Source organism: Schistocerca cancellata, chromosome 5 (assembly GCF_023864275.1).
Source record: "Schistocerca cancellata isolate TAMUIC-IGC-003103 chromosome 5, iqSchCanc2.1, whole genome shotgun sequence".
Lineage (NCBI taxonomy): Eukaryota > Metazoa > Arthropoda > Insecta > Orthoptera > Acrididae > Schistocerca > Schistocerca cancellata.
This window is the reverse complement of record NC_064630.1, coordinates 560887178-560900423: the sequence shown is the minus strand read 5'-3', so window position 1 is coordinate 560900423 and position 13246 is coordinate 560887178. Positions and strand designations below refer to the sequence as shown.

At 41.2% G+C, this 13246-nt stretch overlaps 1 protein-coding gene across 1 annotated transcript in view; it reads right to left on the bottom strand.

The window, feature by feature from the left end:
* Positions 1-13029, bottom strand: part of LOC126188679 (Kv channel-interacting protein 4-like) — a 601427-nt gene extending 588398 nt beyond the window's left edge. The window contains exons 1-2 of the mRNA XM_049930285.1: positions 12924-13029; positions 5296-5420 (exon numbers count right to left, since the gene is read on the bottom strand). Coding sequence (XP_049786242.1) covers positions 5296-5420; positions 12924-13029 — 231 coding nt within the window. The remainder of the gene's footprint in view (positions 1-5295; positions 5421-12923) is intronic.
* Between the last annotated feature and the right edge of the window lie 217 nt (positions 13030-13246).

Genomic DNA, 13246 nt, shown 5'->3' with positions numbered 1-13246 from the left:
TCCATTGTACTATATATGCCGACACTGTGGCAAAACTCATAAGAGTTGCACCTTCCTGTTTTGCACGAAGGGCTTGATCATACCAAATGGGGGGAAAATAGCTAATTGCCAAATAATGAAATTATGTGTTTATTTCAAAATAAAATATCAGCCTACGCAGGAAAATGTCTTCTGTACAAAAATTTTATGTGTAACTGATACTCCCCTGTCGTGAACGTCAGTATTGAGCGAGGTGGCGCAGTGGTTAGCTTTTCCTTGATTTCCCTAAATCGCTTCAGGCAAATGCCAGGGTAGTTCCTTAGAAAGGGTGCGGCCGATTTCCTTCCCCACCCTTCCCTAATCCGATGGGACCGATGACCTCGCTGTTTGGTCCCCTCCCCCAAATCAACCAACCTGAAAATTAGTGTATAAGTAATCAGTCGGTTTTGGGGAATTGCAGCTGGGGTGTATTTTGGAAATCGCAACAAGGTTTGTGAGATATGATCCAATCCCCGGCTCCTCCTGAGCTTAATTAATAGCCCATTCTCCATTATGTACATCGATAGACTGGACTCGGTGGCTCTCAGACAAATGAACTATAGGCAGTCGTCGGACTAATGTTTCTCGACGACTCCTTCGCAAGAGTAGCCGCTCACATTAATCGACATATTGCTTACAGACAGTTCGACCCCACTTTCAATGCTGAACAGCAGTATTGTGGCTATGGATCTACTTAAGAGCTGTAAGCTGAGTAGGGAGTTCACCACACAACTTACTAATTTGGTTGGTCATGCATAAAAAAATCGTGGAAACAGGATGCATGATATGAACTACGTATACCGTTTTGAAATGTAGCATTTATGATTTTATTTCTACCTAGGTGTTCTTTAATCGATTAACTGCCCTGCCCCTGTTGGCTTCCCCTTACAACTGCAATAACTTCTGATTTGCCGCCATTGTATCCTGAGCACTTCGACTCACGACTCCCGTTGAGTAAGTTTTTTATGTTTGTTTGGATATACATATTAATTATGACGAGTTGTTATTCAACATTATTCGTAATTAATTTCTTTTTAAATTCATGATTGAACACTTGGTAATGGCATAGGAGCTGAAACTGCACATGTTAATCTGTACTATTTTGTGCAACTGTAGCTGCGATTTCTTAAACTATACAATTCACTTGCTTACAGTTTCATTAAGAATTACTCTAAAAAATTTAGCTCTAAGTATAGGTTTCAGAGTTGATGTAAACCAAGTCCGTTTTTTCGTATTATAGTAGAATGTACCATTGTATCGTAAAAACATGTTACTCTTCAGTGTAGGGTTGAACCAAGTCCATAGCTATAATTTCATCCAGCAGATGGCACTAAACTTCTTTCCTTCAGAATCATCATCAATAGTTTTCAGAAATTTAGTGAACCAAATCCACAATAGTTTTATTTTATAACTTTTACAGATTCGTGATGTATCTTTATCGTTTACATATTTTGTAAAGAAATGGCGGAACTTCTTTTGTGTTTTAATAGTCTGATGAAGCGACGTAAGACGTAAAAATGTCAACAGCATCTTGTATTGCACTTGTAGACAAAGCGTGGAACTTCAAACATATACGTCTGTTTTCAGATTCGTGCAATGGAAACTCTAATCATCAAAATGACCCTGACTCTGTCAAACCTGACCCGAGCTTCTAAAATGGAAATAAATATTATAGAGTTGAAGTTTCTATAGACTGCTCAACCATTCTTCCTTAACGATGCTGATTCCGGTGTAATCGAAAAAGCGAGCAAAAAGGAAAAAAAATACATTTACCTGCCAAAAAAATTGTTCAAATGGCTCTGAGCACTATGGGACTTAACATCTGAGGTCATCAGTCCCCTGGAACTTAGAACTACTTAAACCTAACTAACCTAAGGACATCACACACATCCGTGACCGAGGCTTTACCTGCCAAAAGACTAGATCAGAATGATAAAAATCAACAGAGAGGAATAATTCACAGTCGTTTTAATGTTCATAAAAAAATTTCTAAGCACCAAAACTTACGAAGCCTACACAGCTAGCGGCTAACTGGACACACAAGGACATCCTCTTCAATTGGGTGTATATACGCCCTGAATGAAATTTGGAAATGGGTTGTCCTTATCGATTAAATCCAAAAAAACTTTCAACGAAACAGAACTTCCATTCGAGAGATTACTCTGGAGAAAAAACTACAAGGAATACCATTGAAGACTTTAGCAAACGCACAACAAGATTCACTTTATCAGTTCCAGTGCGCAGAAGAAAAACGATAAAATCGCTCTGAACATCGTGCAACTGATACATCACGTGTATTTCAAAACCACTTCCCCTCACCGGAACACTTTTCAGAAGGAGAATGATAATGAGGTTACTTCTGACTAAAATGTTAAGAAATACATCAATATGCGGTTGTGGCGAGAGTAATAATATTACAGGCTTTAGGATATAAGTACCATTAACGATTTGAAAGGCCTATATTTTAATATAGCAAGGAACAGATTTGTGTATTTTATGATTTAAAACCAATACTGATAATAAACCTTACGTAAAACCTTTTTTCAAACATAAAGTGCACGAAGACCAATATTGTGCAAAATTTTATCCTTCTAAACAATAAGTGTTATGAGCTACAGGATATAAAGTATTACAACATTTAACATTTGTATTACTAAATTGACAAAACGCTCACCCAATCCCAGTTGCATGTTGCCTATCTAACAGCTTCCAGTGCCAACAAAATTTTTTTCCAGGACTTAGATTACTGACCTTAAAATGCAGTTATAATCTACTCATTTTGGGTACAATCTTACGGTAAATGATTAACAAATATGTCAAGAATTAAATTTGGAAACTGCTTGTATGTACAGAGGCAGCACAGCTCACGTCATGCACATTACACAGACAGTATTCATTCAGTGTTTCAAAATGAGAGCATTTAGCATCTTCAACCATCTTCATACATAATTACAAAGCTTTTTGAAACTTTTTCTCGTCCTCTCCCCCACAAAATAATGTAAGGAAGGAAGTTAACCGCTTACTAAATTTTCGTTATTCACGCAGTAAAACGTCGGCATCAGGCCAGATGTATCATTTTTTTACTTCATTACTACTCACTCTTTCCGCAACACATTTTTCAGGCATTACCGACACATACCTTTGAGAGTACCTGAAAAAATTATTTGATTTTAGGACACATGGTTGAGGAGATATACCCTCATACACACTGACACGAGGGAAAAGCGTTTTTCTTAAAACGGAGCGCATATTACCCAGAAAATACTCAACATCAAACCATGAGAGTTCTTAGTGACTTACAACAAACTTTAAACATAATGTCAATCCTTTAAAAATTTTAATTCAGTTGCAGCCTCACAAAATGAAGAAATGAGAAGAGATTATCACTTACTAAATGCTCGCTTAGTTTTTCATTAGTCTATCGCTGAATAATCCAAAGCTAATAAAACAAACATACTGAGCGTTTCTTGTCTTTAACCATAAGGATTTCACATACTTGATGTCAAATATTTAAAACATTAAGTCATTTATTAAGTGATCAGACATTTGAAGCTGTTTTCTACCTGGGATTTCAATTAGAGAGGGACGGGGGATGGGTTACTGGTATATACCTAAGACTTAAAAACGATTGAAACCGCATTATTAATTAATTAAAATGGTTTTCTTTTTCAGTCTTTTATCTGAAGATTGACGATGACATTGTAATTCTGTCAGAGACAACAAATAACTTGGAAGAGCAGTTGAACAGAACAGACAGTGTCTTGACAGAAGGATGTAAGATGAATATCAACAAAAGCAAAATGAGGATAATGAAATGTAGTCGAATTAAATCAGATGATTCTGAGGGAATTGGATTCGGAAATTAAAGCAGTAGACGAGTTCTGCTGTTTGGGTAGCAAAATAACTGATGATGGCTGAAGCAGAGAGGGTATAAAATGAAGACTGTCAGTGAAAAGAAAAGTGTTTATGAAGAAGAGAAATATGCTAACATCGGCTATAGATTTAAGCATGAGGAAGTCTTTTCTGAAAGTATTTATACAGGCTGTAGCCATGTATGAAAGTCAAGTATGGATGATAAATAGTCTAGACAATAAGAGAATAGAAGTTTTTGAAATATGATACTACGGAAGAATGCTGAAGATTAGATGAGTAGATCACATTGAGAGACTGCAGAGCACTCTCACTTCTGACATGGTGTTATGCTGTGTAATGTTCTTAGGGAAATTGATCGTTGTTACTTGGTTGCTATGCCTGAATACGATGTGACTTCATTCATATGATGAAATGGGTAGCAGTAGTTAACGCTCTTGCTTGCTTACTATGTTCACCGTAGACCGCATATCATTGAAAGTAAAAGTCGAATAAATAAATGTTTATGTGTCGTTTCTTTAAAAGTTTTTGTTGTTTTTGGTCTTGTGATGTTAAGAATGAATAAATCTATTGTTATTTAGACCATAACTCCTCCTAGTGTTCTGATTAACATTACCTTAGCCATTTTTTTAGAGTCTTGATTACAACTGAATGTAGGAAGCTTGCAACGTAACTAATGAGGAGGTACTGAACAGAATTGGGAAGAAAAGAAATTTGTGGTACAATCAGACTAGAAGAAGGGATTGGTTAGTAAGACACGTTCTGAAACATCAAGGGATCGCCAGTTAATACTGGAGGGAAGCGTGGGCGGTAAAAAACGTACAGGGAGACCAAGAGATGAATACAGTAAGCAGATTCAAAAGGATGTAGGTTGCAGTAGTTATTCGGAGATGAAGAGGCTTGCTCAGGTTAGAGTAGCATGGAGAGCTGCAACAAACCAGTCTTCGGACTAAAGACTAACAACACAATCTGAAAATTAAGTTCAATGGATTTTGTTCACTTTAAATCTAAACCCTCCAAACATGTATGTTGCCTGAATGTGATTTTCACCCTGCAGCGGAGGGTGCGCTGATATGAAACTACCTGGCAGATTAAAACTGTGTGCCGGACCGAGACTCGAACTCGGGACCTTCTGTAAAGTTTGGAAGGTGGGAGACGAGGTACTGGCAGAAGTAAAGCTGTGAGGACGGGTCGTGAGTCATGCTTGGGTAGCTCAGTTGGTAGAGCACTTGCCCGCGAAAGGCAAAGGTCCCGAGTTCGAGTCTCGGTCCGGCACACAGTTTTAATCTGCCAGGAAGTTTCATGTATGTTGCCTGATTAATACGTCTTGGCTGTGTGGTAACAGAGCAAAATGTTGGCTCCGCAACATTGGCAGTATTTGTTGGCCCAGCCGACGTGGCAACTGACCTGCTTGAAGCCGCGGTAGATGAGCTGGATCTCCTTGCGTGTGAATTTGGTGGTCTTGGCCAGCTTGGCGAGCTCCTCGGGCCGGTGCCTGGCCACGTGGATGTTGAACTCGTCCAACTCCTCCTCTGCAACACACACGGCAGGCGGGCCACGTCACTCAAACGTTCCTACACGTCGAGAATGTTTCTATTCTATAGTGGAGAGTATTAACATATCTTCTACTCTATAGTAGGGTATACGAGCATTAAACCACAATGTATCTTCTACACTACAGCAGAATGTGTGGAACTTCTTGACGCAATGAAACTGTGCACGAGATCGAGAATCGATCCCAGAGCCCTTGCTTTAGAAGCCGTTTTAGAGAGTCATAAATCGTGCGTGGGTAGATCAGCTGGTACGATCATTGGAGCTTGCGAGAACCAACGTAGCACACATTATCGTCTTGAGCGCTGGGCGAGTTTATCCCTGTTTTACGAATGGGCAGCTGCCTCAGTTGCCTCTCACCATATGACCTGCACACTTACACCGTTCTCTTGCTATCTCTTTTCTATACAGGGTGTTACAAAAAGGTACGGCCAAACTTTCAGGAAACATTCATCACACACAAATAAAGAAAAGATGTTACGTGGACATGTGTCCGGAAACGCTTAATTTCCATGTTAGAGCTCATTTTAGTTTCGTCAGTATGTACTGTACTTCCTCGATTCTGATGATCAAATTGTAAATTTTCACAATCAACATGTGTGGGCTGACAAGAATCTGCACGCAATTGTGCAATCACGTCATCAACACAGATTTTCTGTGAACGTTTGGGCAGGCATTGTTGGTGATGTCTTGATTGGGCCCCATGTTCTTCCACCTACGCTCAATGGAGCACGTTATCATGATTTCATACGGCATAGTCTACCTGTGCTGCTAGAATATTGCCTTTACAAGTACTACACAACATGTTGTTCATTCACGATGGAGCTGCTGCACATTTCAGTCGAAGTGTTCGTACGCTTCTCAACAACAGATTCGGTGACCGATGGATTGGTAGAGGCGGACCAATTCCATGGCCTCCACGCTCTCCTGACCTCAACCCTCTTGACTTTCATTTATGGGGGCATTTGAAAGCTCTTGTCTACGCAATCCCGGTACCAAATGTAGAGACTCTTCGTGCTCGTATTGTGGACGGCTGAGATACAATACGCCATTCTCCAGGGCTGCATCAGCGCATCAGGGATTCACTGCGACGGAGGGTGGATGGATGTATCCTCGCTAACGGAGGACATTTTGAACATTTCCTGTAACAAAGTGTTTGAAGTCACGCTGGTACGTTCTGTTGTTGTGTGTTTCCATTATACGATTAATGTGATTTGAACAGAAGTAATAAAATGAGCTCTAACATAGAAAGTAAGCGTTTCCGGACACATGTCCACATAACATATTTCCGTTCTTTGTGTGTGAGGAATGTTTCCTGAAAGTTTGACCGTACCTTTTTGTAACATCCTGTATAGCTGGAGTGAAAGCACACTGTAGCTGCCACGAAAGTTTTTCATAATCAGGCACGTATGGTTGTATACAACGTCACGAAATTTATGGCAGAGGAAGCAAAAATCTCATTAAACAAAATGCCTGAGAAGGTAGCAGGAAGCGCTAGCTTTTCCAGTTGTACGATTTAGAGAATAAAGGACGAGAGGGAAAACTTAATTACAAGCGCCTCTCATAGCTTCATTCCTTCAAGAAAGCTGCAGAAGAAGGAGAAGAAAATTTTGTATTTAGGTAATATTAACAAATAGGTTGTGGGGGGACTGACACAAAAATTTCATGTGACATACACTCCTGGAAATGGAAAAAAGAACACATTGACACCGGTGTGTCAGACCCACCATACTTGCTCCGGACACTGCGAGAGGGCTGTACAAGCAATGATCACACGCACGGCACAGCGGACACACCAGGAACCGCGGTGTTGGCCGTCGAATGGCGCTAGCTGCGCAGCATTTGTGCACCGCCGCCGTCAGTGTCAGCCAGTTTGCCGTGGCATACGGAGCTCCATCGCAGTCTTTAACACTGGTAGCATGCCGCGACAGCGTGGACGTGAACCGTATGTGCAGTTGACGGACTTTGAGCGATGGCCACAATCAGGACTGCATACGACCGAGGCACACAGGGCCAACACCCGGCATCATGGTGTGGGGAGCGATCTCCTACACTGGCCGTACACCACTGGTGATCGTCGAGGGGACACTGAATAGTGCACGGTACATCCAAACCGTCATCGAACCCATCGTTCTACCATTCCTAGACCGGCAAGGGAACTTGCTGTTCCAACAGGACAATGCACGTCCGCATGTATCCCGTGCCACCCAACGTGCTCTAGAAGGTGTAAGTCAACTACCCTGGCCAGCAAGATCTCCGGATCTGTCCCCCATTGAGCATGTTTGGGACTGGATGAAGCGTCGTCTCACGCGGTCTGCACGTCCAGCACGAACGCTGGTCCAACTGAGGCGCCAGGTGGAAATGGCATGGCAAGCCGTTCCACAGGACTACATCCAGCATCTCTACGATCGTCTCCATGGGAGAATAGCAGCCTGCATTGCTGCGAAAGGTGGATATACACTGTACTAGTGCCGACATTGTGCATGCTCTGTTGCCTGTGTCTATGTGCCTGTGGTTCTGTCAGTGTGATCATGTGATGTATCTGACCCCAGGAATGTGTCAATAAAGTTTCCCCTTCCTGGGACAATCAATTCACGGTGTTCTTATTTCAATTTCCAGGAGTGTATGTTCTCTGTTTAGCATTGTGAGTAACATACTAACCAACGTTGTCCACAGTGACACAGTTTTTTACCTTTTTGTTTTATGAGATGTCCTCCTGGCAGCACTTCGTCATATCTGTTTTGCTTTTGTTGAGCCTTTACTTATGCAGTTATTTTTTTTTTTATTACTCTGGTGACATACTATTGTTTCAAATAATTCACTCTTGTCATAGTCGCCAAAATTCTTTTATTTTTACTCCAAACACGTTTCACAATACGGCATTTTCAGATGTGTGGAACAATAAATGGAAAATGATGTACGGAAACAGATCTTGAACAGAAATAAGTTGTAGCTACGTCTTCGTAACGTGATAACTTGAATTACGCACGCGAGGGATAGAGAGTATCTAATCACCATTGAACATCCTTCTTTAACATCAGCGGCCACCCTGCACACCGTGTTACACAGTAAATATATTAAGCAGCGACTGGCATTAGAGGCAAGTCTAATAATGGTCTCTCATGGGCATTTCAGTTATAAAAACTTTATAAACCTTCCTTAAAAATCACATTAAAAATGAGAATGATTATTATTTTTGTTTGGGTGAGTGCTAATGTGCGTCAGGACCTGTGCAACATGAATCAGTACTGGCTACAACATTTCAGAATACATTACCTAAAAAAAGCACCAAAAGCTCAAAGTGTAACATATGGGTAGGAGGAAGGAAACTTCAATAGGACACCAGGAGAAGGAGACAAGGATTCTTTTTTATGACTTCCTAATGAGGGGAATATTATGTAACAATTACACTAACCTAATCTGAAAGTAGTTGATGGCAATAAACAGGGCTGCAGTTGCTGTCTGCAAACTATAGGAACACACTTGTACATAGCTTATGTACAGTAATTATCTGTGGAAGTCATGAATAAACCATGAAAAGTATAATATAAAATTTGAGGAAGGTTTATAAACTGTAATAATTTTAAGAAAGGTTTGTAGTTTGTTCATAACTGAAATATACATGGGAGATAATATTTCAATGTATGATGTTACCTTTTACTCCTTCTGGTGCCTTCATATGATTACTTTGTAAGACGCCATGTGGTGTGAGCCTTTTTAACCTCTAATGTTAAGTAAGGTGATTAGTACTGACTAGATACTGATTATCCATCAAGGAAAGTAATTCAACCTAAGGCGTCAACGAGATTTACGCTACACCTTATTTTGTGTTTAAAATGTTTTTTCCATAATTCCTATGTCATCTCTTGTACCATATATCTGAAGATACTGTACTGCAAAATGCGTCACAAGTAAGAATAAAAGAATTTAAGCGATTAAGATAGGAGTATACTGTGTGAACCAAACGCGGTCGCAGACCCATTGAACTGTTAATACGATCGTTTCCAGACTAGCTAGCTGTAGATTACAAGCTATCAAGATAAGCGATGTGTGATTTATTCCGCAGTAGAACTGCTCCTACCCTACCATCGTTCGCAACAGAGTCCACGCAAATACTGTTGCCACTTCCCCGTTGCAAGTACACTGGGCTCGCATTCGGGAGGACGACGGTTCAATCCCGTCTCCGGCCATCCTGATTTACGTTTTCCGTGATTTCCCTAAATCGTTTCAGGCAAATGCCGGGATGGATCCTTTGAAAGGGCACGGCCGATTTCCTTCCCAATCCTTCCCTAACTCGAGCTTGCGCTCCGTCTCTAATGACCTTGTTGTCGACGGGACGTTAAACACTAACCACCACCACCACCACCGTTGCAAGTATGGGAGAAGTTACTTGTGTACCTCGAAAAGGCGAGGGACCAGTTTGACCGTATTCAGCAGAGTTTAAATCTGTCAGTGATTATTGTCCTTACAGTTTGTACTATAAATTGCATTCCAAATCGCTGTATTCAGACACACTGCAGCTGAAGAATTGTGCTACCGTATTATGGTGGTGTGTGAAACCGATTGCAAAGTGGAGTTTTACTTTTGCACTATATGTATTCTACAGGGTGATTATAATTAAACTTTCAAAACGCTGTAGAAATAACACCACTGGTCAGAATGACGTCAAATTGCAACGGAATATTATCGGAGAAGGGGGAAAACGTATGGCAAAAGGAAAGAAAATAGTGTTTAAATTGATCAATAGATGGCACTGTGTGTGTCAGAATACGTAAATGAAAACACTTGTCATGACCACGACCTATTGAAGCTGGTATAAACACGCCGGGTACATGGATTTTCCTCCATTCGCGTCTGCGACGTTCGCCATGACTGTCTCAATGCAGGATCGCGCTCTAGGATCGTGCTCTACTTGTACTCGTAAAACTGTATTACAAGAATTATGACTGTGCACACGTCACTCTGCAGAAGTTCCGAACACTGAAGGGTTTGAAAAAAGGCGTCGGTCCAATGACAGCCATGGCCCTGGAGAAAATGATTCGCAAATTGGAAAAGATGGGTTCTTTTGGTGGTCAACCTGGTAGAGGGAGGAAACGAATTGATTCGATGTCAGTGGAAGCAGTGGCCACAAGAATGCAGGAGGAGACAAGTGGTGCTGTGCAAACGTTTAGTGCACGGAAAATTGCCCGATCATTGGACGTAACAGTGAGCAAGGTGCATAAAATCCTACGGAACATCCTTCTTTGCTACCCATTCAAAATTAGCCATGTGCACGAGTTGCTTCCTGTTGACCTGCTAGCAAGAGAGACCTTTGCTATAGAATTTCTCCCTCGCATGGAAGTGGAGAATGATTGGCTGTGGATGATTTTGTGGACAGACGAAGCCCCCTTAAATCCGATACGTCAATACACAGACTACTCGAGCATGGGCAACGGAAAATCCACACGCAAATCAACCAGTACTACTTCATCCTCGAAGGTCGCTGTGTGGTTCGGGTTTACTGCACCATTTGTCATAGGACTATATTTTTTCGAAGAGACAGGTGCTTCCGGTCATGTCACCTCTAACCTCATTGGTAAGTGCTATGAGCGTCTTTTGGGCAACCACCTCATTCCAGTTCTCCAGCAGCGTGGATGTGAGGATGGGATCATTTTTATTCAAGATGGCGCACCTCCGCACATTGCAAATCCAGTTAAGCACCTGCTGAAGCGCCATTTCGGAAATGCTAGAATTATCAGCCACCATTTCCCTACAACCTGGCCGTCCTGATCACATGATCTTAATCCGTGTGGCTTCTGGCTATGGGACTATCTGAACGATATTGTGTTCAGTATTCCGATTGCAAACATAGCTGCATTGAAGGCACGCATTGCGCAACACACTCTAAACGTGACCCCGGAAACACTTCGATCAGTAGTGGAACATGCAATTTCTCGATTTTAACTTGTTGCAGAAAATAGTGGACAGCATACTGAACAGGTTTTGCGTCAGTCACACGGAAATTAATCATCTGATTTGATTTTTATTGATCCTTTTTATGCGGTTTGTGGCCTCAGGACGATTAAAAACCGATTTTTCCCGTCCGATGTAATACGACCTTGCCGCGGCGGATGAGCTTACTGGCAAGTGATATGTACACATATCTCAGCCTGATGAGACTTCAACCAAACATACTACAAGTATGACGTGATATTTACAAGAGTAAAGATAATCGAAAACGAGCAATATTTGTGACGAATCCATAGTTTTCGGAGCCAGCTGGCTGATTGGTGAGAATCCTGCTAACAACATTTGAGGTTGGGAATGGTGGTAGAAATGGCTGATATGCAAATTCAGTAACGCTTGGAGCAATTTCTATCTAATGAGATGTACATATGTCTTATTGTCTGAAAAAAAGAAACCTGTGATAATTAAACGGGCAGTTTCTGGTAATCAACTGCTTTCAATAAAATTTCAAACAATTAAATTTGACATTGTCGAACTGGAGCATTCAATCTATTTCAAATACTCTTATAATCACAAATGTCTTGATCGATTTTGGTGGACAGATTACATTTTACAGGTTTTGATTATACTGAGTCATCGCTAGAAATAAAGGTCCACTACCTTGTTACGAAAGTAACACGGGAAATTGTCATGAAGCACGCATTTGGCCGCTTAAAATAAACTTTATGACGTCTTGACGTGTTTCTTTCGTAAAAGATAACGGATTTTTAGTTCTGACGGTGACTCATTAGAGCCGAACGCGGTTAACCGTAATGTATCGAACAAATGCGATCATGGCAATTGTGAATAGAAGAAAATTTTATACATAAAATTATCGAAGGACTTTGGAGTATCCACATGCAGCGAGTATTCTGTCTGTTAAGCACGATTAATGATGATGCTACTGTTATGGGTTCGGTTAGTGTCCTCAGTGTGATCTCGAATACTTTGTAAGGAAAATGACCTGCGCATTGGGAGAAGGACCAATACAAGAGATACAGACTGAAAGGGACAGCGAGGAACAAAGTAGTGTAAGCTTTTCCCATACTCAAGAAAACGTCGAAGAGTGTTATTGATACTACATGTTAAATAGATTCTGTTTATTTGGAACAATTTTGGTGATGACGCATTCATTTTTGCTTTTGTTGGCCTTTCACTGTTCATTAGAACTTGCTGAGTGCTGCACCGCTTACAAAACCGTCAATGAGGAAACACATGTTAACACCGGCTGCATCAGACAACACCGACAAGGAGAGACGCAGAAAAAATAATGAGTTTGGAAGTAAAACGACTCCTATTGAGCGTTCTGCAGTAGAAAAAAGTATTTCCATCGGACTGTGTGTAGTTCTTCCTTGTCACGATTCCTTCAAACACTTTTAGTCTCACAATGTCCATCGTGCTCAGCTCAGAACATCTGATTGTGCGGAAATTCTATTAACAGTAAAAACAGACAGCTCTGGGAGCGACAGTTACACGCGAGGCGTTTGCTAGCGCCGCACCAATCTGCTGTGTCGCCCGCACAATGGCTGCAGTCAGCACTGGCTCCATTTTCCCTTCTGCTCTGTCAGAAGCAGCCGCCTCACTATTCAGTGTCCTGACAGCCATGCTTGTAAGTGTCTGCAAGAAGACAACTAATGCTTACAAAGCAGCCCTTTCAGCTTCTGTTGTGTTTATCTACAAGTTAATTATTTTATTTCGTTGTGAGGTTCGCTGACACTTTCTCGATACAATACTGTCACATTGTTCTTCCTACGTTAACAAAAACAAGGCGTAACATTTTTTCGTTAAACCTCACTAGTACCAAATTAACGATTGCTCCTTT